The sequence below is a fragment of the Trichoderma camerunense genome (assembly GCF_050948025.1).
Source record: "Trichoderma camerunense strain CBS 138272 chromosome Unknown V8C40scaffold_5, whole genome shotgun sequence".
NCBI lineage: Eukaryota > Fungi > Ascomycota > Sordariomycetes > Hypocreales > Hypocreaceae > Trichoderma > Trichoderma camerunense.
Window position 1 is genome coordinate 482,692 of NW_028145365.1, and position 25,174 is coordinate 507,865.

The 25,174-nt window shown below is 51.1% G+C and overlaps 9 protein-coding genes and 1 non-coding gene across 10 annotated transcripts; 5 read left to right on the plus strand and 5 right to left on the minus strand.

Annotated features, from left to right (window-relative positions):
* The first annotated feature begins 168 nt into the window (after positions 1-168).
* V8C40DRAFT_238570 (uncharacterized protein) lies at positions 169-616 on the plus strand. The gene is made up of 2 exons (XM_083214469.1): positions 169-388; positions 452-616. Exons 1-2 carry the CDS (start codon positions 192-194, stop codon positions 468-470), a joined length of 216 nt encoding a protein of 71 aa, XP_083075399.1. The 5' UTR covers positions 169-191; the 3' UTR covers positions 471-616.
* Positions 617-1,155: 539 nt separating this feature from the next.
* On the plus strand, positions 1,156-3,180 carry V8C40DRAFT_238573 (uncharacterized protein). Its single transcript, XM_083214470.1, has 2 exons — positions 1,156-1,710; positions 1,975-3,180. The coding sequence occupies exons 1-2, from the start codon at positions 1,599-1,601 to the stop codon at positions 2,925-2,927; spliced, it is 1,065 nt and encodes a 354-aa protein (XP_083075400.1). The 5' UTR covers positions 1,156-1,598; the 3' UTR covers positions 2,928-3,180.
* Positions 3,044-4,439, minus strand: V8C40DRAFT_238576 (histone H4). The gene is made up of 6 exons (XM_083214471.1): positions 4,106-4,439; positions 3,987-4,018; positions 3,876-3,891; positions 3,678-3,765; positions 3,549-3,611; positions 3,044-3,465 (listed from the first exon to the last, which is right to left on the minus strand). Exons 1-6 carry the CDS (start codon positions 4,207-4,209, stop codon positions 3,328-3,330), a joined length of 441 nt encoding a protein of 146 aa, XP_083075401.1. The 5' UTR covers positions 4,210-4,439; the 3' UTR covers positions 3,044-3,327.
* Positions 4,440-5,058: 619 nt separating this feature from the next.
* On the minus strand, positions 5,059-6,780 carry V8C40DRAFT_170614 (GATA-type transcription factor). The gene is made up of 2 exons (XM_083211601.1): positions 6,400-6,780; positions 5,059-6,333 (listed from the first exon to the last, which is right to left on the minus strand). The coding sequence occupies exons 1-2, from the start codon at positions 6,619-6,621 to the stop codon at positions 5,263-5,265; spliced, it is 1,293 nt and encodes a 430-aa protein (XP_083075402.1). The 5' UTR covers positions 6,622-6,780; the 3' UTR covers positions 5,059-5,262.
* Positions 6,781-9,221: 2,441 nt separating this feature from the next.
* Positions 9,222-11,261, plus strand: V8C40DRAFT_238584 (oxidative stress survival, Svf1-like protein). The gene is made up of 4 exons (XM_083214472.1): positions 9,222-9,490; positions 9,610-9,831; positions 9,894-10,698; positions 10,759-11,261. Exons 1-4 carry the CDS (start codon positions 9,468-9,470, stop codon positions 10,867-10,869), a joined length of 1,161 nt encoding a protein of 386 aa, XP_083075403.1. The 5' UTR covers positions 9,222-9,467; the 3' UTR covers positions 10,870-11,261.
* On the minus strand, positions 11,125-13,092 carry V8C40DRAFT_238589 (mitochondrial K+-H+ exchange-related-domain-containing protein). The gene is made up of 2 exons (XM_083214473.1): positions 12,102-13,092; positions 11,125-11,927 (listed from the first exon to the last, which is right to left on the minus strand). Exons 1-2 carry the CDS (start codon positions 12,533-12,535, stop codon positions 11,552-11,554), a joined length of 810 nt encoding a protein of 269 aa, XP_083075404.1. The 5' UTR covers positions 12,536-13,092; the 3' UTR covers positions 11,125-11,551.
* A 392-nt stretch (positions 13,093-13,484) lies between these two features.
* Positions 13,485-13,585, plus strand: V8C40DRAFT_t70. The gene has a single exon. It is a non-coding gene; the product is annotated as a tRNA-Ala (tRNA).
* Positions 13,586-14,541: 956 nt separating this feature from the next.
* V8C40DRAFT_170838 (H-type lectin domain-containing protein) lies at positions 14,542-15,491 on the plus strand. The gene has a single exon (XM_083211603.1). The coding sequence runs from the start codon at positions 14,708-14,710 to the stop codon at positions 15,320-15,322; it is 615 nt and encodes a 204-aa protein (XP_083075405.1). The 5' UTR covers positions 14,542-14,707; the 3' UTR covers positions 15,323-15,491.
* A 276-nt stretch (positions 15,492-15,767) lies between these two features.
* V8C40DRAFT_238592 (putative serine esterase-domain-containing protein) lies at positions 15,768-19,107 on the minus strand. The gene has a single exon (XM_083214474.1). The coding sequence runs from the start codon at positions 19,008-19,010 to the stop codon at positions 15,957-15,959; it is 3,054 nt and encodes a 1,017-aa protein (XP_083075406.1). The 5' UTR covers positions 19,011-19,107; the 3' UTR covers positions 15,768-15,956.
* A 1,100-nt stretch (positions 19,108-20,207) lies between these two features.
* V8C40DRAFT_170864 (E3 ubiquitin-protein ligase) lies at positions 20,208-24,016 on the minus strand. Its single transcript, XM_083211604.1, has 4 exons — positions 22,922-24,016; positions 22,549-22,860; positions 21,973-22,485; positions 20,208-21,898 (listed from the first exon to the last, which is right to left on the minus strand). The coding sequence occupies exons 1-4, from the start codon at positions 23,797-23,799 to the stop codon at positions 20,731-20,733; spliced, it is 2,871 nt and encodes a 956-aa protein (XP_083075407.1). The 5' UTR covers positions 23,800-24,016; the 3' UTR covers positions 20,208-20,730.
* Positions 24,017-25,174: the final 1,158 nt, after the last annotated feature.

The following is a 25,174-nucleotide window of genomic DNA, read 5'->3' on the forward strand; positions in this document are numbered from 1 at the left end:
GTGGGAGCACGAGATGGATGCTGAAGAAAAGAAAAGGTGATGGAGTGGCGTGAAATGTGAGAGTAGAAGCAAGCAAACAAGAGATGAAGAAGTGAAGTTGGAATTTGTATCTGGTAGTTGGCTGGTACGTACTACCCGCTAGGTTTACAATGAAATCAAAATGGAAGGGCCATGTTGGGCGTCAGTTGCTGATGCTGCAGGTGCTGCCGCCGCTGCTGCATTTTTGCATTTGCCCGCTGTTTGATCGTCCACAAAAAAATTGGAAAAGCAAAACCTCCACTTTCTCCCTAGAAAGCTGGCTTCTCCTCTTCCCCACCACCTCACACACGCCTGGCAGTCACTTATTGCTAGCAACCTGGTCAAGTGAACATTTTCTTCAAGGTCCCAGCTAGCTAATAATGTTAGCCAAAGACCTCAACACGCTACAGCTCTTCAGCTGGCCTTGACTGACAACGCTCAAGTGGAGGTGAGAGAAGCTCTAGAGAGGTCCAAGATGGTCGATGGTCAGCCACCGCCCGCTATTACACGCACTATCAACACGCGGAAATTTCAACGGGAAAAGCCGCTTCGTCTTGATGCTTTTTTTATGCGGTTTTTGTCCTCGGTACTCGATGCTTTTGTGTAAATGGCTGCTAGTGAGCAGGTATTGCCAGGGGAGCAGCCACATACATGGAGCCAAAGAGGGCCAGGGGCCTTGTCTGTCTCGCCTCGCCTCGCCTGGCCCTCGCTTGGTTTGGGGCCTGGCTGCGTACTGTACAGTATGTGCAAGGTTTTGCTCTCTTACATGAGCGAAAATGCCGAGTGTTGGTTCGTCGATAACTCTGCCTCCCACTTGCTTCCCACTTGCTAGGTGCTGCTATACTCGTACTAGGTAGGTCGATGGGCTTGACAGCCGTCCCTTTCTAGTGTACGGAGTAAATGATGCAGATCTTGCAGATTAGAAAACGGCCTGTTCTTTTATCTATCCCCCCAGGCCCCCTTCCGGCTCGTGCTCTTCTTCCTCAGCTTCTTCCCGTACTGACTCTTGACTCCTCTGCTCGCTTCACCAGCCGTCTCTTACACCGTTTGGGGATTCTGAAACGGACAGTTTTGCCTTTAACCTTATCGATCCCCTTGTATCACTTTGTTTGTCAACATACATATTGCATGCGCTGCCCGGCATAGGCGCCCGTCACATCCTGTGCGCCGTCTGTTTGCTGCTGCTGATTTATACCCATTATTACACAAGACATCGAGAAATTACTCGCTCACACCTCTCCGGAATCCTTGAGGCCTGGAGCCCCAGTTCTCCAGCTATAATCTCCATAAATCTTTATCTTTATCTTCTTCCTCTTCTTCCTCTTCGTTTATCGTTTCTTATCATACTACTCTGCTGCTTGCATAAAGCCTTATTTTCTCCTCCTTACTCTTTGGGTCGCCAGGCTGCGGCTAAATCAGAAAGCTCCCGCGCTTCTGTAGGACCCTTTACCGCGGTTAATATTCTAAACTATTTTCCCCGAGGGCACCGTCTCTCCGCCGTTGTTTATCTCACTTGAGTACCCAATACGCTGGGCGTTATCCTGGATTAGGGAGGTGGGAAGATACCACTGCATGACACCATGGAGGAAGCTCAACGCCTCGTGAGTGTGCGCGAGCTGGATCTCGCAAACTATGGGCCAGTCTCTGTGGTGGACAGAATTAATGTCGTGCAGGGCTTGAGAACAAGTGCCGGTAAGGCTTTTCTTTTCTCTCTCTTTATTTCCACTTAGTCATGTCCTCTTCATCTTCATTTTTTCTTGCGGTATATCAGAAAATGAGAAATTCCCCGCGCCTACACCTTTACTATGAGCTCAAATTGCTCAAAATTTTTCCCATCCAATCTTCCCCCCACCATCTTTGTCAGCTTCCCATAGTGTAGTTCTAAGCTCCGAGCTCCAAGCTCCAAGCTATAGCTCAAACGTTTCTCATCAACAAGCTCTTTACTAACTTTAACAGCCTTCTTCACATTTCTGCGAGCAAATCTTGCTCTCAGCGCAACCTCACCGTCGACGCCTATTTCCTCTCATGCGCCAACGCCATACCTCGAGCCTTATTCGCACCACCAGTTTCCCATCCCACCATCTCCTTCACCTCTCAGCTCCTCGACGTCCTTCTCAGACTCTCACTCCTATACTGGCACCGATGCCTCGGCTCCTCTCGATCCTCTCGATGATGTTCCTCCTCTGTCACTGGAGCCGTTGCTCACCTACGATGACAAAGTCGCTGGCCTCAATCTCATTGCCGACTCGATAGCCCAAATGAAACAGCGGGCTGCTCACTCCATGGTCTTCCATCCTCTATGCATGAGCGTCCTCTTCATGGCATGGGTCGGCATCTATCGCTGGTCCTATGTCCCCTCAACCGAAGATCCCAGCATGGCTCTCCTTCTCTCATGCGGTGTAACCATGACGTATCTCACTGCGATACGCTACTTCACAGACGGCTACGTAAAGCTAGCCGAGAATCTGCGTTGGTCATGGCTCGAGGGGTCCGGCAGCATCGAAGGCGATCTCCTCATTGGCGCGCGCTACGGTGGCGCTTTGATTGGAGTCTTGGTCCTCAGGCTGGAGCCTCGGTTTTCCTCCCTTACATCAGGGGGCAGCAAGCGCAGGAACAGGAGCAGGAGCGTGAGCTTCCGTGGAGGCAAGGGTGTCATCCGGGCATGGACCACACGCCTCCGGTATCGTGGTAAGGGCATTGGTCGAGACCTCCTCGATGGCGCCATCCGCATCGTCAAGGACCGCTGCGGAAAGGATGCCGAGGTGGGATTCGCGCAGGAGCATGCTAACAGCACCATGCTACTGCCGGCCATGTTCAACGGAGCGTTTCGCAGGGGTGAGATTCGTGCGGCCAAGGCGTTGGAGAAGGCGTTGGAGGAGTGGGAGTCGAGCAAGAGAAAGAAGTGGTAATGGATATCAGCGTTCCCTGGAGGAGCTTGATCGTTGTTAGGTGCCCGGAAGTGGCCCAGGATTTTTGGATTTGCTGCGAGAATTCCTTCATTTGAGATACCCCATATGATTTTTCATTCTGTCTTTTGCGATGCGTGGCTATTGTTTGCTTTCATATACATTAATGCTCGTCCATATTCAGGATTTATAATAGCGCATAAATGAAGTGCCTTGTTACTTCTCATCAATTCTCATACATATGAACAAAAACCAGACTATCAGTATCATCACTGTCTCATATAAACACTCAAAACACATTGCCTCCAAACTTGCTAAATGCCCCAGGTTGCTGACTGCATGACCAAATCAAAGAAAATCACAATACAAACAACAGAACAAGTAAGTGCCGTGTCATCCTGGATCATGGCGAGCTGATTCGATCCGCCCTATAGGGCAGTCTTCTGGCCACCTTCGCACGGTGGCTCTTCGGCTCATTCCATAAGTCCTCCTTGCTGAAATAATACAAAGTTCTTCCTCTGCGTTTGAGGGAATGAAGAATCTGCAAAAGTCACATAGGTCAGTTTAGCTTCTTCTTTTCTCAAGGCAGCTGTTGTCAAGGGATAGAGAGGATCAAGGCCTTACGTCTTCCAAAGTGACTGTTTTGGCTCGCCGGTATTCAACATACGCCACGGCATCGTGCAAGACCTAAAACAGAAAGAAAACCCACGTTAGTAAAAAAAGGGGGGGGAGAAGCATGATAGGTCATCTCACGCTTTCGAGAAAAGCTTTCATAGCCAACCTGGTCTCGTCGTAGACGGTGGCAGAGATACGTTTGACACCCCCACGTCGAGCTAATCGCCTGTACAACGTAACCCAAAAGCAGTGGTTAGCAAAAGTGGCTTCCCACTATCTTTGGGTTCACACTCTTTTCCATGGAACACCCTTGGCATATCGCACGACTTCACTTACCGTATAGCAGGTTTGGCTATAGTCCCAGGTTAGCAATCTGATTCATCCTTCAGAACGCAAAAGAGAATGAAAGAGGAGGAGAGGGAGAGATATGAGATAGAAAGAACGTACTGATTCCATGGATAGAATCCCTCAAAATCTTTCTGTCACCAAAACATAGCCGTGTTAGACTCGACTGATTCCACGTTCCCGCAAGAATATCATCAATTCTGAAAGGGGATATAATTTACCGGTGGCGCTTGACGCCGATGCCAATAGTCTTGCCTCCTAACTGGGACCTTTTGCCGCCCTGGCTCGAGCTGGGTCCTCCGCGGTTGGGAATAGTAGGAGGCATCGTAGTCGGGATGGAGAAATGCCTTGTCACACAAAATGGAGATGAAAACACTTCAAAATCAAACACAAAAAAGCTTTAAAAACAGTCGCAAGATACGTTTTCCAGAAAGAAAAACAAGTCTGTTTCCGCGCGCCTGTTGAAACTTGGGGGGAGAGTTATTGTTGTTGGTTGAGTTGCCATGGTTAAGTCCCGAGGTGGGGCACGTGACTAACAGGCCCAATTCACTGCACTTCATCCTTTCTCACCCATATTGAGAGCTTTGGAAGCCTTGACATTCATACATATCTGATATCAGTGCGGATATCTTAGCGCACCGAGCTCTCTAGATTAGCTGGTACTAAATCGTGGGCAATCATCAACTTAGATTAAGCTAAAGGGTAGTGCAGCATGTGGAGCATCTCTTTTGAGATCGATCCGAAGCACAGACAAAACACCACATAAGCAAACACGGCAGACAAGACACGGCATAAGGTGAGCAGCGAAGCGCAAAAATGGCTCTAAATATATTTTCGTTGGGAACAGCAAAGTCAACTTTTTGTTTGTGTGTGACACTGGCCCCGCCTCTTTTTTTTCCTTTTCTAGACGCCCTGAGGCTTCTTGCTCCTCTTCCTCTGACTATCTGCGACTTCATCCTGCGGGCATGCATTCCAGTGCAGCCGCGTTGAAGTCAAAACGAGGGTATCGATTGCTCAACCATCTCCAACGCTCACCAACCATTTTCGTCCACATTAAAGCCATCCCGGGTCATCTAATTAAAAGTAGTGCGGAAAGGGAGTATAAAAGCACAATGAAAATAGGGAATAACAAAAAAGATTACCGTAAAACGCCAAGACTTTTGTTTTCGTCGTTTCGGTTCCTCGAAAAGAATGGGTAGGCTTGATGCGGTTGATGCGTGCGTCGCAGTTGGCATCAAATTGAAGTTTCGTACAAAGGGTATTAGATTGAGCAGGTTTTGTCAACATTCACAGCGCATCCGTCATTGCCACGTCGTAGGGCAAAGGGAGAAAAATTATTGCGTTGGCGAGTGTGCGGTGGTGGTTATCGAAAGTGCAATCACGCAACGACTTCTGCGGGGGCGGCAGCACCCTCCAATTCTGGAGCAGCAACCTTAGCCTCTGTTATAGCAGGCTCAGATGCCTCTGGAGCTTGCTCTACTTCCGCTTCAGTGGAAGGCTCGGCAGCAGTTTCAATAGCCACTTCGGCGGCTGTGTCTGCAGTTGGCTCTACAGATGGCTCTTCAATTGCTTCTGTGACCGGCTCCGCAGCTGTCTCAACTGCTTCTCCTGCAGTCTCTTCTGCAACCAGTTCTGTAGGCTGTTCAATAGTGGCCTCTGATGATGGCTCAACAGCGGTGTCAACAGGAGCACCAGTTGGTGCGTCAATGACTTCGGCCACGGGCTCTTCAGCAGCTACCTCCGCCATGTGGGCATCAACCATCAACTCAGGGGCGACGGCGACAGCGACCGCGGCCAGAGCATCAGCCGCTTCTGCCTTGACAGCCTCTTCGGAGTCAATGATGCGGGCCTTTTTATAGGGTCGCGAGTCCGCTTCATTCAGAGCCTCTTTGGTGGCTCTCAGCTCAAGCTCCAGTTCATCGAGGCGTCGCTTGAGATTGTTCTCTCTCCGATGGCTATCTTCTAGCTGAATGCGGAGTTGGTTTTCCATCTCCTTGCTGGCATCCAACTGGGCTCGCAGTTGTGTGTGCTCAACACCGGCGACTTCTTGGCCCCTGAGCGCTGCGGAGGCTGCCGCCTCTTGCTGCTCAAGCTGGCTCAGGCGACCGCGGAACAATTCGTTTATGAATTCAAGCTCTCTGACTCTTGTCTTCAAGCTGGAATTGTTTGCAATGAGTTGCTCTTGCGTCTGAGGAGATTCAAGTCCGCGATCTCCATTCATGGGTGAGCCAGCGCGCCCCTCTCCGCCATTGAAGCCGGCAACGCCTCCCTGGGACGGATCATCCACCATGAAAGCGGGCAGTGAATGGTTATACATTGAGGGAGTTCCGGTTCGGGAGATTGGCGAGTCCGGGCCCTCACCATTGGCCTTTTGCGCTCGGCGAATAGCCTGCGCTGCAGTGCTCTCGGCGCTGTTGGGATCCGTCGCGAGGGGAAATCCGTGTTGCTGCTAAATTTTAGGCATCGTGGTTAGCAAAAGGGGCCATGCGCAGCGTGCTTTGAACGTGTTACCAACCTTTCGCTTCGGAGCAAGATCAGGGCGCATCGTCTTTACGCGATTTCGGCTCTTGATAACGTCCGTCTTGAGAGATATCGGCCGGGGTCGTCCATGCAGCTTCAAGAAAAGTCCGCACGCATTGCACAGGACAGATCCAAACTCGTCGCGTCGCCATAACGGCGTTGTCGACGTTCCGCAGTTTTGGCAGACGGGCTGCGTTGATCCATTAGTTGCCATCATTTTGTCGGCTAGCACTGGGTGATGGGGGATGCGATTAGGGAATCGATTAGGGAGAAAGGCCGATAGATATTATCATCATCGATAAGGATGACGGAACAGAGAAAAAAAACTTTGGGCCCCGGTCGACCGATAAGGCCAAGATAAACCGGGCACGCACCGACGTGGGTGGGTGGGAATTGCCTGTTTGGGACTAGGGGTGAAGATTCTTGCGATAACACACGTGATTGCGATAATGATATGAGATAAGATGTAAAAGTTGGAATATGCCGGCTCCGATTGGCCCGCTGTCGGATCGGCAGTTTTGGTGTTGGAGGCGCAACAGGGCGGCGGCATTTCGAACAAGGGAAAAAAACAAGGGAAGACGAAGATATAAATGAAGGAAAACACAGACTTACCATGTTGCCGTTTGTGCCACCGCTAGTAGCAGCGGGAGAAACGCCATGATACATCTGGTTCTGAGGAATTGGAGGTGGCCTAGTAGACGCGAAGAGTCAGTACCAAAAGAACACTACAATCCAAGAGCTCGAGATGCCAATCTCGCCACGGCCCATCTTGCGCCAAGCACAACAAGAGAAGGCATTGTACGGTTTCAAATTCGAATACAGGCGCAGTACCTTTGTTGTGGAGCTTCAGCTGTCGCGTTGCTTGCTGCAAGGGAGGCAATGCCAGGCAGTTGCTGCACATTGGCAGATGCAGAAGTAGACGTCGAGCTTGGTCGAGAGATGGGCTCGATCGGTGGTGGCGGCAGGACTTGTGCTTCTTCCATCATGGCTAGGGATTCGGGAGGGCTTGCAGGAGCGCAGACAAGGGCCAGCAAGGCAATATGCGAATTCGAATGGTCGCCAGCGTGAAAGTGGTGATCGAGGCCGGGGTGTTTTTGTGCCTTTCTTGCTCAAGGGTGGTTGCTTTTTTTCAGGAGAAAACAAGCACCAGCCACAAGATCGCGGGATCGCAGATTTCGTCTCGCGCTATGATGATGTAAGGAAGAGGCGATGGGCGTGGCGGAGGTGCAGGAGATTGAGGCTTAGGCGCGGCACAAAAGCGTGGGGAAAAAAAGAAAGGGAAAAGAGGAAAGAGCGAAAAAAGGCCCTGGAGGCGTATCGCGATGTAATTATTGTTCCCCCCTTACAAAGTACAGGTAAAGTGGTAGGTACACACAACTGAGGAAGTCCGGATACGAGTGGTAAGAATCCTGGGAAGGCACGCGTGGGAGGGAGGGGCTCGTTAGGACCAAAGGTGCTACCTCGCCCCATGTACCCGTACTTATACAGCGCGCAAAGCCCGCCAAGCAGAGGCCCTGCGTGCTGTCTGCGCGCTGTACAGTGACCAAGCTGCGCTGGCCTCAGCGTGAGTTCGGGCTCTGGTGATGCCTGGCTGCGGCAATGGCGGGCGCTGATTGGCCGCGGCGGGCATGAAGAACCGCAGGGTTAATTTAAACAGATTCAACAGCAGCCTTATGTATGATTGATCCAGCCTGAAGGCGTATCCCAATCTTGATCTGTCCCACCCCACGGCCACGGCCACGACGACCGCGTCTGTCCGGGATTGATCCTCTGCTTTACCAGATATCTAGCCGTGCCACGATAGAGCGCGCATGTCGGCGAGAGGGGGGGAGAAGAGGAGAAGAGAGGAAGAGAGGGGGGGCACAACTGATAGACAGAGCGCCGTCGAGCCTGTAGCATCGCCAAACTCAATGTAGGTACGTCTGATGAGTGTCGCTGCATGCAGATGACAGTCGTGGATGCATGTCATTGGCACTTGATCAGCTCCATATTTGACAGTGCCCCTCCAACGGCGGCAAGCGAGAGTGAGGGGTTTGCTGTTGTTATTTGTTGTTGCTGTTGCTGTTGCATTTTCCTGAGGCATATGGGTCGAGACGAGAGATGACATGGACGAGAATGGTTTTTGTGTATAACAAAGCTTGATAATGGCATTCAGCAAAGCTTGTGCCGGCTAGTCGATAAGGACGATGTCGATAACGCGTATCGCAGCTATCAGCCCATCTAATCGCAGCACAGCCTAACCCTGGATCTTTCGACGTTGGTGCTAGCTCAGCTATGGAAGTTTTGGCAGCAATTTAGCCAGCTGTTCGCTGGGCTGGAAGTGCCGACGGAAATAGAACCCGAGGCAAACATATCTACCAATGAACTGCTTGGATCAATAGGGATTCCTTCCGCGATGATGCTGAGATGCTGCCAATGATTGTTCACCAGCTGCTATTAGGCAGAACTAAGGCTCCGATCTGCCCTGACCATCAAATATCATTTGATATGGATCATTGAATCCATAGGTACAGTACAGTAAGCTTAGCATCATGCCCACTATACACATACCACCTGGACGTACTCGTACTATCGTCCCCATAAGCTCTGGAATCTCGTAACCACGGTGCTGATCCTAGAATGCCCCTCCGATTCGCCCTTGCGTCCTCCCAGAAAATCCATCCATACCAACAGCTGTCCATCAAGCCACGACCCCTTTGCCATCGACCCACCAGCCCGGCAATTTTTGCTTTAGCGCCCAAGCCACAGGCCTTCCTCGGCGTCATTGGAGCCTCATAGACGCGGCTTTAGCACAGCGGCCCCTCCAGTCTTCAGCGGTGTGCGCCCTGTAAGTGCCCGACCGCAGCGCTCCATAGCGGTTGTACCGCTAGCAGAACTCCGTGCGTTCTCGCTGGAGCTTAATTTAGTGGCACTACGCACTGCTAAACCTTGCAACGTTCGGGAGAGCAGTTAAGTTCTCCATCTTCTGGCCTTTTGGAATCTCTTGGTCTCTTCTTCTTTCAAACCTTCATCACCGCCGCTTCAAATCCTCCAGTCTCGTCACCATCCGATACTCCCGCCAACATGTTCAACTGGGCAAAGCAGCAGTAAGAATCCCCCCGTCGGGCGCCCAAGGCACAAGCCCCGCCATTCTCCCTTGTCCACCCCTCCAAGGTTTTGCCAAAAATCGAATGACGATTGCTAATGGAAAGCTGCTGTCCTCTAGGCTGGCCAACGTCGCCGGCACCCAAGAGCCCATCTATGGCCCGTCTGCCATCAAGTCCGTTGCTCAAGAGGCAAAGGAGACCAACACACCGTATAGCGAACTGACCAGGGCCGACCACACCTGGCTGGCGCTGGACAAGACATGCGTCGAAAACCAAGTCTTTTACTTCTTTGCTGAGAATGGCACCATTGCCATGGCCCAGGTCATCTACAGCAACGTTGCGTATGATGCGTCCCGTTGCCATGCTATCGATATCATTTTAGCTGACTTTTCTCCTGTTGAAGCGGCCTGAAAGTTACCTGCCAGTTCAACGCCAAGATCTTCTCCCGTGATCCGGCGAAGCCGCACCTGTGGTGTTCGAACCCGCTAAGCAACGTCGCCTTCAACGAGGACAAGACGTCTTTCTACGCCGATGACTGCGCTGTCGAGCTCTCCGAGGACGGTAACTCTTACACAATCAAGAGCATGAACGATGAGAGGGCGCTTGTCAACCTCAAGGTTACCAGAGCTGCCCCTGGCTTCCAGGCCGGCAAGACGGGTACTTCGCTGTATGGCACAGATCTCAAGAACCCTTGGGGCTCGATGCGCCATGCATTCTGGCCGCGCTGCTCAGCTGAGGGCACCATCACTACCAAGGAGGGTCCAGTAGACCTCAAGGGACAGGCCATTTACATCTACGCTCTGCAGGGCATGAAGCCGCATCACGCGGCCGCAAAATGGAACTTTGCCAACTTCCAGGGCCCCAACCACACTGCCGTCATGATGGAGTTCACCACCCCTCCTTCTTATGGCAACACCGTCGTCAATGTCGGCGCCCTTGTCAAGGACGGCGAGATTATTGCCGTTAGCACCGAGAACAACAAGGCCACGCACAAGGCCTCTAAGAAGGACGCCACCAGCGATTGGCCAGAGCCCACTCAGGTTGAGTTCTCATGGACAGCATCCACCAAGGATGGCAAGCCTGTCACGGCTGTCATTGATGCCGCCCTTGGCGACCGCGTTGACAGGGTTGACGTCATGGCCGAGGTGCCCGGATTCGTCAAGACCATTGTAGCTGCTGCTGCTGGAACGAAGCCTTACATTTACCAGGTTTGTAATCCGATCTCGTTATTTCTATCTGCAAGGCTAACTCTCTTTTTCTCTCTCTAGTTCGCCCCCAAGACCACCTTGAAACTCAAGGTTGGCGATGAGGAGATTTCTGAGGAAGGTCAGCTCTTCACAGAGGCCACCTTTATCTCCGACCTCGCTGCCTCTGGATAAACATAATAATATTGCGTTTTGGAAAGAAATACAAATACAGGGCTTTTTGTAAAGAACTGAATGATTGATTGAGACATGTTTGGATACAACCTAATATGAAACCGGCGTTGGAGAGAGGTTATAATACTACTAATCGCTCGTTTTTTTACATCTGCTTACGCGTAATCAACCAGCACATTAATGCTGATATATTAGGGGAAACAAAGAACTTACCTTTTATATAATGTGTACTGAAAGCAATGAGTGTGCCGAGGGTGTGGATAATTGTCAATTCTATTTACCTAGTTCATGCTTATCTGCTTCTGAATCTTGAAAACGCCTAATGGAATACAATTTGCAAGTCTAATAACTAGAGGGGAATAAAGCTCAAAGACCTGGAGAGTCCTCTCGCATATATGATATAAAGTAGGGTGTGTAAGATGACGCCGTACCTGTCTCATGTCCAGCTGTAACCCCCTAAAATAAACGATGCGTTACATTTTATATAAACCACGCCTCCCCAGCCGCCAGTCTATTCGAATTCCGTGTATATAGTCCGTCCCCCCTTCCTCCGGTAGGTATAAAACCAAAAATATCCCATTGTTGTTTTCATCAAAGCCCGCCCGCCCATTGATTTTTGACTTCATTGACTCATATCAACATTAACAAATTCGTCTCTCTCTCTCGCCTTTTCTTTTCTTTTTCATGATTGCTTGTCTTTTTCCTCAGGCGCTTGCTTATCTTTTTCTTCAGGCGCCTTTTCCGTCTGCTCTTGCTCCTTGCCCAACGCGCGCTCGACCTGCCAGATGGCCCTCTCGAGCTCAATCTCGACGGCGGGCAGGTCGAGGGTTTCGGAAAAGTCCTGAATCTGCTTCTGTGTGATGAGCATCTGCTCCTTGCCGTCCGGCTCGTCGGCGGGAGCTTGGCCGTCCTTTGTGTATAGCTGGTCGAGCTCTTTGGAGGGGGCGAGGTGGAGGAGGTTGTTCTGGAGGAGCCATTGGACGTGTTTGCCGCCGTTGATGGCTCGCCAGTGAGACCAGGCGCGGTAGACGAGGTAGAAGAAGGGGAGGTTGGGGACTCTGTGATGATGTGTGTCTTGTCAGCCGGAGTTGCTCTTATGTCCTGTCTTTTCATGTCTTTCCTCCATTTTCTCCTCTTGTTTCTTCTCTTGTCTCTCTCATCTTCTTTCAATTTCTTCCTTTCTCTTCATTCTTCTCCCCTCCTCTCTTGTTTCTTCTTAAAGTAAAACTTACAGAGGTACCAAGCCTAGAGGCGCTGTTATAGGCATGCCGACAAAGCACCATATCAGCCTCTGCCGATGCAGCGCCTGCCTCTCCGTCGCTAACTTCCGTACCACCCCCTCAGCCTTGTGCTCCGGAATCGCAGCCGGCGGGAACACCAACTGAACGGCATCACGGCCCCGCAGCTCATCATCACGGCGCCGTGCCGACAGCGGCGGCACCGACTTAAGCCCCCACTCCTCAAAGGGAATGCGCCGGAAGGCATGATTGCCGTAGTCGACGACTTTGCGTTGCCATCCTTTCTCCATCTTCTCCCACTGCGCCCACTTGCGCGCGGCGAAGGCGGCGCCGCGGTCGATGAGGCTGCCGTCGTGCGAGGCGGCATTGAGTTTGTTGGCGTAGAGAAGCGTTCGCCGCGTCGAGACGGGGAGCAGGTACAGCCTCATTATGGGCGTTGGTGAAGTCTCGTTGTTTGAATTGAGAGGAGGAGAAAAGAAAAGAAGGGGGTATAATCTCTATCAGTAGCTGTAGCTGTAGCTGGGAAGAAGAAAACGGATCCCTCTCGGGAAGATAGATCTGGATCAGCTAGCAGTTTAACTAAAGACGTCACAAGCGGGTCAAGACACTGCGCCGCAAGCAACCCTTCAAGCCCATTGACTCCCTCACAGACACAGAAAAATACAAGACGCCCAAAAAAGGAAAATAAGAGAAGAAGAAAAATCCAGAAAGCTTGAGAGAGGGGCCAAAAGTTGGTGTTGAAAAATAGAAATGGAAAGAGAAAAAATAATCACCGTAATTCCTTACATGCAGAAAAGCTGTATGTGATTTGAGAACCTAAAAAAGCTGTGACGGAGGCTAGGCTCGATTTGGGATTTTGCTTTTTCTGAGCCAAATGCCGGCGGGCCAAACAGTGACGCACATGGGCATCATGGCGGGCTGCGAGTTTTGCTTCATTTTTTTGGTAGCTGGGATGGGCTGCATTGCGTGGAGTGTAGAAACCGGCAGGAAACTTGGAAATTACTTTATATTCCGAGAAATAAAGTCACCTCCTACCTAGTTGGGTATCATCAGGTAATCCAAGTTACATGTCATGTTTCATTAGGCTCAATGTCTAGCATCGCAGTTTAATACTTCAGCACTCACCAAATCAATTTCAACACAAAAGATACAAACTCAACAAGTCACACATCTGGTGACAATTCTTTCGTTTATTTGATATCTCTGATAAGAAAGAACAATACTCACGCACAATTTATTTCCACGTCCGTCCATGCTTTCGATCTCCAACGTTCGTCGACTTACCTACCCTATCATCAACTCAGAAAAACTCAAAGCAAGAAGACGGCTGTCCAGTCCTCATGTATCAAACTTGCACATTTGCAGACATCAGCGAATGGGCGGATGGTTTAGTGGTATAATTTTCCCTTAGCATAGTGCGACCTTCGAGTTGCCTAACCGCCTGGGAAAGGTCCGGGGTTCGATTCCCCGTTCGTCCATAGTTGTTTTTTTTTTCGCTTTTTTTTTCTTATGATACATACTGCTACTATATTCCCTCGCAAAACTCAACTATAGATTTCTCTGATTATTCGCTTAATTAACTCTACACAATCAGATAATTACTACAGAAGAAACCAAAATGAGTGTCTGCTTCTTTAATAAGATGTTTCCCTTTCGCATGGACCTCTCTCTCATGTGGCGCACCGTGGCTAATACCGTCGCAGCTCCAAGCAGGTTGTACCTCTCGGGATAAAGGCCATAACAGAACTGGAACTTTTAAAGCATAAGCATATATCATTGCCGCCGACTGGGCAGCAATATAATCAGTCAGCCCACAGCACTAAGAAGAGTCAGAGCAGGCTCATTTCACTAACGGGTAATAACTTTATAACCTGCTGCCTCGCATCATAACGTAATTAATAGTCTAGTCCAATTACCTTTGCCAGGCAATTTGATCGTCAAAGAGGATTGTATTTGCAGCGACCTTACGCAAGCTTGGAAAATTATAACAAAACGATTGGGGTAGCACTGCCCTAATCTAATAAGAAGAGCGTCATCAGCCAAAATAATATTATCACCTATATTCAAGTAGTTACCTACAGCTTGTTATAAGCCACAGTTGCAAGCACCTCTGGCATCTACTTAGGAGGCGGTGTTATATACGAGAAGGCCCTATAGGTTTTGATCTAGTTCAGTCTTAAAGCGACACTTCAAGGGCTCAATCATGGGGTCTGTAATAATAAGTGGTTAGGCAGGCAGGTAATAAATAGTATAGTTTTCGAACTAAAGCTTGGAGGAGGAAAATGTCTATTTTATGTGTTGACCCTTGAGGGTATAGAGGCCGTTTCCCCGCGAAGCCTTGACTTCCCAAGTAGGAAATCTCAGGCCAACCAACAACATGCAATCACAGAGCCGCGCCGCTCTGTTGGTCACGAGATCGTATGCCTGATAATATGTCCCTCAGGAAACCCCGCTTTGGCCAACATCCCATATTCGTTTACAGCAGAGCCTAAGTGAATGATCAAATAAATAACCGTCAATCTGCATCTCCAAGATAACAGGAACTGTTCTAGTTGACCTTCTTATACGCTGTCTTCGAAATCGAGAAACCTACACGGGCTATGAAGATGCCTTTAGGAGATCAATCGCCGCAACAAGATGATTACTCGACCGTGAGTTCAGACGACACAGTTCAGTTCACCGACATAGGCTCTGATGCCGATAATCGTGGCCCGAGCGAACGCCTCCTTATCCAGCCTCCGGTGACAATCAATGTGTTTGGTGCTGGCGCAGTAACTACAGGGGGATCTGACACGGGGCATACTGCTGCTACTATCACCACCAGTAGTACTGGCACATCAGGTAGCAGTGATTCCGTTATTTCGCGCCTGGAGAGCCAAATCGCAGCTCTATCATCCAAAGTCGAGCAGCTTGCTTCACAGATTAACTCAGCGCAGCCACAGCCTGGAGTTCAGGTTGACAGCGGGCTGTGGTTCCGTACAGAGGGGGCTCCAGCATTACAGCGTATCACCTTTTCGAAGAGATTTGAGTCGGCGCCAAGGGTCATAGTGGGTATATTCAAAGCGGATTTGGATTGTAACAAGAACTTCAGACTCAATGTGTATCAATCAGCCATTGATTCGGAAGGATTCACTATTCATGCCGACTTTTGGCATGATACGATCCTATACGAATGTGGGGTCTCATGGGTAGCTATAGGAAATGGAAAGGGATAAGTCACACAGGTTACATGTTAAACGTCGAGAACTTGGACTTAACAGTACATAACCCAGGACAGGGGTTAGCAGTAAATGGGAGAGGCATGATAGTATGTTGTCGGAATGGATGGATGCTTTATGCAGAGATACAACGCTATACAGACTGAAGTGGTCACTTTGCTTTTGCCATAGCGGTCTATTTCAACATGTGTATATAAGTTGAATAGAGTCCGTAAACCTCCACATACGACCATAGGTAGTGGAAAATTCGGGGTCTCGTCTGCTCCCCCAGAGACAAGCCACTAACCGGCAGATTAGTAGTTGAGTGGGAGACCATCAGCGAACACCGGCTGTTGTATGTTTTGTTTTTTTGCCCTCTTTTTTTGCATCTCGACCATCTCCAACACGTGTGAGTTAGCTATCTTTCGTTATCCGGCAAACACACGGACTTTTTTTCTCATCACGTATATCATCCAACACGTCTCACTCAAATTCAATAAACCTGGAATTTATTTTCCCATCTCCAAAGCACCAATTGCTACCCATCCGCATCTACCGTCTACTTATACCAAAGGATGCCAATGCCATCTATATCGTACCTAAAGGGAATGTTTTCGCTGCCTCTCCTGCGTAGTGTGTAAAATCACCTTCCTCATAGGGATCCCCCCGTCGTTGATTTCGTAGGACTCTTACTCCTCGCCTTCATAGCCCCCTTGCCAACAATCTTCTCCGTCCAGTTCCATGACGAAGGACTTAGTCTCCCGCCCTGGCTTTCCTTTGTTTTGTCTAGTTTCTTGTCGCCCGCTGCATCATTAATATAATCGAATTCACTCTCATTCTCACTGCTCGCCCAATCGCGCTCACTCCACGACATTGAATCTCCTCTATCGCCCTGATGACTGTGATTCGTTAGGGAAGTCCGATCGGTATCTTGTGTCCTTGGCAGGGGAGGCACTTCGTCGAGAGCCTCTCGGGCCTCGCTTGCATTTGTCGGCTCCGGAGCAAGGCCGCGGGCTTGCCGCATAGACACCGTTTTAGTCTCGCGACCATCCGCGCCAAGGGGTTGACTGATGTCCAAAGCCCGCTCGCCCATGTGCTCGTCCTCAGTGCGTAATCGTGAAACGGCTGAGTCGCTAAAGTGAGAATCAACCAAGTGCTTAACGACCGGCCAACCGTAAGCGTTGGCAAACATGCGGCGGACAAATATGTTGTTGTGGGCGTCTGGTTCTAGCTTGACAAGCACCTTCCGCCATGACAAATCTTTGTGGTAACCGCGGGAAATCTTTTCCTCAACACGCATGCTGGAGCCGTCAACAACCTCGTTAGGCTGCTTTTCAGGACCCGTATGTGCAGTGTCGTCGTAGTCCTTTACAGAGGCCATTGAATCTTCGTGGTTGATTCCTGAATGCGGTGTCGACGAGCCGCTGCCGCCGGGCGAGAGCAGCGACGAAGACGAGGATTTAAGCTTCATTTTACTAAGCGCTGAAGGAGTCCGCTTCTTCAAGGGTGGAGCGGGGATGTCCGTCGGATGATACACTCGATCATGAAAAATTGTTCGTGGCCGCTTCGACGGATCAACGAGCCACTCCACATCCGGAATCTTGGGATTGAGCAGGTCTCCAGCAGATTCAAAGAACGTGGTCCTAGGCGGTGCCGTCAGGCCTTCTATATCGTTCTCAAACTCGTGCCCTGCAGTTGCCTTGCCGGATTGTTTGCCCGTCATTGACGAATTGGAGCTGTCGGCAGTGCTAGAAGCATCTCCACCATTCTTAAGTGTCTGGCTTCTGCGCAGTATCTTCTTCTGCTTCTCCGTCACAGGTTGCTCTTTTGGAGGGTCGTTGCTCCTAAATAAATTAAAGAATCCGGTGAGCGGAGTGTGAAGCAGGTTATCTCCCGGGCTTTCCAGTGGCTCATCTGCAAATACCGCTGGAACAGAGCGTAGGCTCGCCCGATCGTCTTCGGCGAGAGCATCGTTGGATGGCTGCGGCACTTGATGGCTGTTGCTGTTTTCGCCATTGTTGGTGCTGCCATCACCATTGGGGGTCGTAGCACCCGAGTCGGTCTCAATGTCGTCGGGAGGAAGCTGCAGCTTCTGCCGCGATGATCCCATGTTAGCACCTGTGAGCTCGGCCCATCCAAAGCCTACAACGGTCTCGACGAGACCGGCTTCTCTCCTTGCTTTGCCAACTCGCCCTAGACCCTGCCAGTCCAAGAATAACAGGCAGCTTGTGCGCAGCGGAACGATGCCATCATTGACCACATTGGAGTAGACTGTTCGGTTCCGAAATTTCTTGAGGGCAATGTGAGCGGGCCCTGAGGGTAAGATTCGTAATAGAGGCTTGGACTCGGGCTGTGATTCGCCGTAGACTTTCTTGTGAGCAGATTCGCCTAGGTTACTCACAATGGCACCCCAACCGCTGCGTGCAATCGTCGGTGCTCTCCAAGTCAGGCCTAAATCCTGCCCTGTCCTCCCTACGAGACCAAAATCGAGTGCAAACTTGACGTAGAGAGGGTTCTCGTTGCTCAAGCCCAAGAAGGGCGTGGCCAGCGCGATGAAATTAATAGGTCTTATCAGGTCGAAGAATCGTGGTGAATGCTTTTGTATATATGCAATAGCGTAGGTCTGAACAAGGCCGCCCAACGAGTGCGCAATGAAGCTGATGCTCGTGACCTTGTAAGGCCTCCGAATTAATTTGTGGTCGTTCGCCTCCTCCGAGTCGGGGGCTTTGACGATGGTGCTGTGTTTGTGAGCTTGCATAAGGTCGTGCGCCCCCTGATCGCCTAACCCGTGGGCAAACCCTTCAAAGGCACCTTTTCCTCCTATCGGTAAGAAGGGCTGGTCCGGGTAGGTCATAGAGAGGACATATCTCGCTAGCCTTTTGCCAAGATATTTGATTCCCTTCTCCGTCTTGGTGGCGTTTCCAGAATATCCTCGCACAATGACCTCTTCGTCTTCATCCTCATCATCCTCTTCGCTTCCTGTCGAAGAAGCACCGTCTTTCGCCTTGCTGCCGTCGTCGGCATTAGCTTCGGCCTCTGCACGCTGCTTTGCTCTTCTCGCCTTGGCATCAATCTTGGCCTGCTTTGCAGCAGCATCGATGCTCTCTTTCATGAATAACATGTCGGCGCCCAAGTTACTATGCAATCCATGCGTTAGAATGACAAGGTGAATCTTCTTTTGCTCCCGTGGGAGCGGCTCGTCTTCGGTTTCCGCATCACCAGTCTTGACCATGCTCTCCACTGGTTGGTCGGCAGCAGGCCTGTCCTCAACCCTCTTATCGCCAGCATCATCCCACACCGGCAACCGGGGCGTGTTCCACAAAGTCGCCGTGTCTTCTACCTTGACATGGACCGCTCTTGAAAAGACCCCGCGAGGCTGTCCCGGATGATGCCCGTCCTTGGCTCCAATGCTCTGCTGATGGTCCACTAGCTTTCCCGGCTGCGGTACCTGGGCCTGGCCGCCTACCACCGGGACCGAAGAGCTCAGACTCAATGACTTTTGTTCTCTCGCTACCAGCAGCTCATATCCTACCGCCGCCGATGTGGAGAAGATGACCTGTGACGAGATCTCGATGATCCAGCTCACGCTCTCGGAATCGTGCTCCGGGCCGTTGCCAAACGTGCCATGGCTTCCCGTCCCCGCCGCCTGCCGTATGTCCTCCGGCACCACAAGCTGGCACTCCCACGAACCTCCGGCCTTGAGCATCGGCTCGAACTCGGGGACACCATAGCGGCGCGGGCTGGGTAATTTTTCGTTGGGGTTGAATTTGGCAGGATACGTCGCCACGCTCAGGGTATACGGGCCGTGGACAAAGGCCGCTCGCAGGGCAATGTTGGACGTGTTGCGTATTCGCACATATAGCCGCTCTGGCGACGGCAGGATTCGGTCTTGAGAGGGGGCGTAGGTGACGGTGTAGCGGACAACCTCGCCAATCTTGACGCTGCCAGTCTGGTGGATGAGAAGCATCTTTGTCGGCTTCCGGGCTGCGCAAGGCCCCGCCGCTCTGACGCAGTTGCTTTAAGTCTTCAGCTGTGTGTTTCGCTTGTTTCGCTCGCTCGATCGTTCGTCCGGTCTCGTTTCGTAGATGTATATCCAAGGAGATCTGACGATTAAAACGCGGTCCTCAATGGGCTCCTGTAGGTTCAGTCGGAAATGGAGTGGAGGAAAGGAGAGTCAAGATAGTGGCGGCCCCAACGACAGAAAGGCAGTGTTGGGATTTGGACGTATTAAACGTCACATTATCCTCTATCCTGGCACCCTATGCGAAACGATACGACAGTGCACAGGTCGACAGGCCAAACGCTCATTTGAAGGGTAATTTAAAGATGTGCATGGGTAAAGTGTTAGGGAAGAAGAAAAAGGGAATGGTTTGGAGGTGGGTTGATAGGAGATTGAGAGTGGCGTACTGCGTACTCTGCATTGAAGTTGCGAATGAAGAAGAAATGGGCCGCTCAAGATTAGGCTGGCGGCATGTGCAGGGCGACGGTACCGGCGGACGGGGTACGTAGTACGAGTACACGTCGGTATCTGGGGCTCGTAAAGATCGCCCTGCGCCGGTACCAGGTACGTAACGCCACTCCTTAACGACAGCTATTCGTTGCGCTTATACTACTCAAATACGAAGTCATGCCAGCGTCCTCCATACACAGTCAAGGTACCCAAAGAAACGGATCTGTCGGGAAACCCGTTTTCCCGTGGATTCGACGCTCTCCAGCATATGACGCTACCTGCATGACGGTGCTGTCGGGTCTCCCAAAAAAGACGCTGTGACACCGCAGCTGCCGTCATCGAATCCAACGGCCCCCCTTTAAGCATATCCTTTCGTTTTCCAGAATTTTAGCGTGCTAGAAACGCCTCGTCTAGGTCTTTATTAGCCACTCACGCCCAAGCAGGGCATCCGGCACGAGGCTCGTTTTGATTCGATCTGGGGGGCCTGTGGCGTCACGCGACCGGGCATTGTTCAGTTTAACATGTGAATGGAAGACGCTGTGTTCATGCGCTACTATCCTGGCTTCCCGGCGCAATACCACTACTATTAAAATGAAGTGTCAGAAAGGGGACGTCTAGATTAGGCAGTGGGTCTCCTGCTTGTTGATTCTTATAGAGATTCATGCTCCAATACAAGACATTTATCCTCAGTAATTTTTGGTGGAATGCGCATCCTTTCTAGCCTTTATTATCTGCTGTGGTGTTGAGGGGCACAAGAGCTGACTGTATTGGCAGAAGATAATGACCAAAAAGAGATGCACAAACGTTAGTACAAGCTCGACCAAGAGCATCATCTTTACAATCACATCTGATTTGCCTTTCCCACGGGTATTCAAAATACATGAAATGGTTAGAAATATCGATAGGTGCCCAAGCATCCAGAAACCAGTCAATCTCAGTCTTACATACTTGGAACATTTACATAGTAGTGAGTTGCCTATTCATCAGGAAATCCTGGTTCAACAAAACTCCTCCATTCCGATACCCGATGCGCACCTCGGCCATACCCCGTCAATCCTGCCAAAGTCGATGACTTGGGTCTCTCGCGCTCTTCTCCACTGCGCCGTGATCTGCGCCGGGGAGAGGGAAGCTCGGTTTCAGCAGTCTCCATTCCGTAGTAATACGGATCGTGAACTGATCGTGGCGTGGTGGTGTACGCATTATCGTAGTACGCGTCTCCTGCAAAGGGATTCGGCCTCATCAATCCGGGCGAGGGCATCGCCGGTACGGGGGCATAGGCTGGCGGTGGTGGTGCAGAACCTCTTCCCATCGCGCCAAGGGCCATACCGATTCCCATATCTGGAGCGTGTCCAATGGTAGCATCTCTTGGGTGCAGTACATGGGGTCGCATAGCTGGGGCTGGAGCTGGAGGAGATGGTCCTCTCGACCGGCGTTCTGGGCGATTCTCTGACAACCTATCAGCCAGACGCTGTTCCATTGAACCACTGCGCTGCGGACCCCTAGCACGGTTGACCCCAGAAACGTAGCTGTTGTAAGGCGCCGGCGGCTGTGCGGCTGGGGCTGCGGTAGGCAAAGTTGGCAAGCTTGTTCGTCTATAATCTTCCATCTGGTGATGCTTGCTGCCGCTGAGCCCAAAATCCATCTCATCCTCATCTTCCTCAGGCGTGATGGGAGCAAAGGGGTTCTCGCGCTCTCGTTCTCGCTCCCAATCACGATCTCGACCACGATTCCGATCACGCTTTCGATCTCGGTCACGGTTACGATCACGATCACGGTCATAGTCGCGGTCATAGTCGCGGTCATCCTCTTGCTCATCATCATGCTCATCCGAGACCTGCAGTCTCCTTGCAAATCCGGCATCACGCTGCTCTTGCAGCCGGCGAAGGTGCATCTCCTCGTCGTAAGGCTGAGGTTTTGATCTTGTTGCGGGCATCGAGGAAGTGGGCCTTGAGTAGGATCGTAGTTCTTCCATTGAATTCGGCCTATTAGCCCGGAGAATCTTCCTCAGGTCTTCAGTGGGAATGTTCAAATCCTGAACTTGGTTGTTTTCCCATGGATTAGTTCCATTCTCGTAGTTAAACCATGGACAGCTGCAGCCTTTCCATTTAGTGCCGCATATCATACAAAATTCAGCTCCGCATCGGCTTTTCACTCGGTGTTAGTAACTGAAGGAGCTCATGGGGTAGGATCGTGAGAAGTAAAGGAGCGGCCGGCTTACCAAGTCATATGGTTGCATCCTTCTTTGAGTTCAACCATTGATTTACACTTGTAACATCTCTTCCAACCCTCCTCCTTTGCTTGATCGAGGAATCTGTTCGTTTCCTCGTCACGTGGACACTCGGTAGAGTTGTGCCATTTACCACTGCACTTTGGACAAACTTTGGTCTTGCAACGACCACAGCGAGCGACTCTTCTACCATCTTCTCCTCGATAAAAGCTGGTAGGCTTGATCCATTCACCACAACGCTTTGATGGGCAATAGACTCGGTTTCCAGTCGAGTACTCTGCAAACTTGCGGTTCCAAGTCATCTTGAAAGCATTGTCGAATAGCTTATCCACATGTTTGAGTGGGATATGGCTTTTTGTGCAGCAGCGTGGGGGCATGTGCTGCGGATCGTGAATCGACATTTCAAAGTTGCGCTTCATGCAGGCATTGCACATTCGGTGGCCGCACTTCAGGTCCGCTCCCTTTGACGACGGAGTATCCTCCATGCATATGACGCACTCAACCCTTGTATAAGTTAGAATTTGATTTCCACGCTGCCAAAAATGAGACGCTCTGTTCATGTCTTACCCTTTTCTTTTCTCCATCTTAGATTGCTTTTCAAGTTTGAAGAATTTGTCTGGCGATGAAGGTCTGGACCTGGAGGCCGGCCTAGAAGCAGGCCTGGAAGCAGGCCTGGATATAGGCCCAGAAGCGGCATTGCCAAAAATATTCCCCAAGATACGAGCGGGTCCTGAAGTCGAGCCGTTGAGGCTGCGAACAGACCGCATGGTATTCAATGATCTTCTAGGATCTCGATCCTCGTAGGCCGATTCTGCCGATCTATACCCTACACCGTCTCGTCCAGTTGATGTTGCTCGTCTAGTCAGCTTATTATTGGAGCTAAGTTTGTTAACTTGGATTCACAAAAGCAAAGCTGAGAGATATACTGAAGAGAACAAACCTTTTTCTCGATGCAATAGGTGGTCGTGAACCTTCAATGACATGCGTCAACTGATAGCGCTGAGCCTTATGGGCTGACTCGCTCCTCTCACGGACTCTGGAAGATTCTCGTGTATGCGAAGTAGAAGGCACATCACTGGCCGAAAGCGGAGGGTCAGAGTCCCGCTCGTCGTCAGAGTAATATCGCCTGGGTGTAAATCTCTTTCGATAGCGGTTTCTATCGCTTGAGGAATCGAGATACTCATCACGGCTGGACAGGCGCTGTCTGCTATGACGTGACGAACCGTCGGGTGGGATCTCCTCCACCTCGAGGCCATGATCGTCATCTTCATCGCCGCCATACGATGAGACGCTCGCTGATCTGTGTGTCGAGGGCTCGGAATATGCTCCAGGCATTATTCTGCGACGAGGTTGGTTTGGGGGTGAAGAGTTCCTCCTTGTACGGCGCGAAGGTTGCTCATTGGCAGACTCATCCTCCCCATCGTACGAGTCCATCAATGTACCCTTTGGGCGACGGTAGGCATCCGAAGCAGCCCTAGCAAGCCCTGGTTGCCATGGTGGAATTTTGGAGCGGCCACCATTCGCAGCGGCGGCGGCGGCGGCAACGGCATCAGCAGCAGTTGCAGGTACGGTGGGAGTGGCGGCGGCGTCTATAGCTTTGGAATTGTTGGACTCCCTTCTGCGCATCGTCAGCTGCGGCAGCGACGGTGCTGTTCCCAGGTCCAGACGTCGTTGTATTTGGACTGTACCGCGGGTATGAGGCTGCGGAGCTGCATCGTTGGCCTTCTGATTCCAATCGCTTGGTTCCCCAGGTCTGAGTTTCCGTCGTCCAGAGCGGACAGTGGCAGCACCAGGATCTCGACTTGATTCCAACCGCATATTGTCTCGCTTGGAGAGAAGAGTCACGGCAATCTACTTACTTTGACTCTTGCGTCTAACTCAGCGTCCGACTCTCCCGCTGTGCTTATGTGTCTCTCTATATGCTCGCCACCGCAGACAGCAGCGTTGGTGTTGATTCGGCTACCGCGCACAGACAGCAGCGGGGAAAAAGAAAAACGGGTGTGAACCAAGGCACGTATGCACGCTCACGAAGACAGAGCACGGAAAGGGCGCTGAATCCAACGAGTCCCCTTTTGGCTCGCTCTGAGGTCTATCAAGGGGCGGAACAAGAGAGGGGAATTAGAGAAAAAAAAGATGGTGCAGTCGGGTTATGCAGGAGCGATCGAAGCCTCGTGGGCCAGTCAGGAACGTCCACGCTGCACCAACTATTGCATCCCACAATATTCTGATTGGAGTTGAGGGGTCACAGCGTGCATGACCACCTTTGTGAGAACGCCGTTGGACAGAACCCCAAGAGGCACTCGGGGGGAGGAAAGAGAGAGATGCCGCTGGACTGGAGATGGAAGTACACAAGAAATCAGGGACAGAGGAATGGAGAAGGTTAAGGGAGGAAGACAAAAAGAAAAAAGAAAAAAAAAAAAGCCGCGGCAAGGGAAATGCTGCCTTGCGTGGTAGGAGTAGCAGATTGGGTTGCTAGGACTTTGGGCGTGTGTTTCACTGGCCCGCAATCGCCCTCACAGGTTTTGTCGTGCAAGGGGACTTTGGCCTGGAGGATGCGCCTGGGGAAGAAGGAGTCAAGGCCCCCAGATAAGCCGGCGCTTTAGAGATTTGATGGATGTGGCGGCTGAAGCGTGAATTCTTGTCCGGTTTGGAAACGGGGACACGGAACCTGCGTCTGCGAAACACGCACCAAACAAAGGATGCAGCAGACTTGAGCGAGCCGGCGCTTGCTGCGCAAAAAGAGGGCGGGGGAGAAAAACGTAGTGGGATGAAGTGACAAAAGTTGGGGGCCTTGAAGACCTGGGGGCTAGACAGCGCGTGTAACTTGAGCACTGTTTTAATGTAAGGGGGGGAGGGAGATGCACGCTGCAGATTGAGAATTCAAAGAATAAAAGAGAAAAAGAGAAACAGGCGTGTTCTTGAAGAGATCAGGAAGATCAAATGGCGGTGGTTGGCATTGCATTATTGTGGTAAAAGCTGGCTGGCGAAACAAACATCACGTGTGGGGTTGGAGGGGAAAGGCGATGGGAAGGTGCTGCCTGCCAGTCTAAGGAATTCCGTGCTTGCCCATGAAGGCTCGTAATATTTTGGTGTACGAAGAATGGAGTACTGGAGCACTGGGATACGATACAACTCACAAGATACAACTCACAAGATACAACTCACAATATCCCAGCAGCCTCGATCTTCTAGC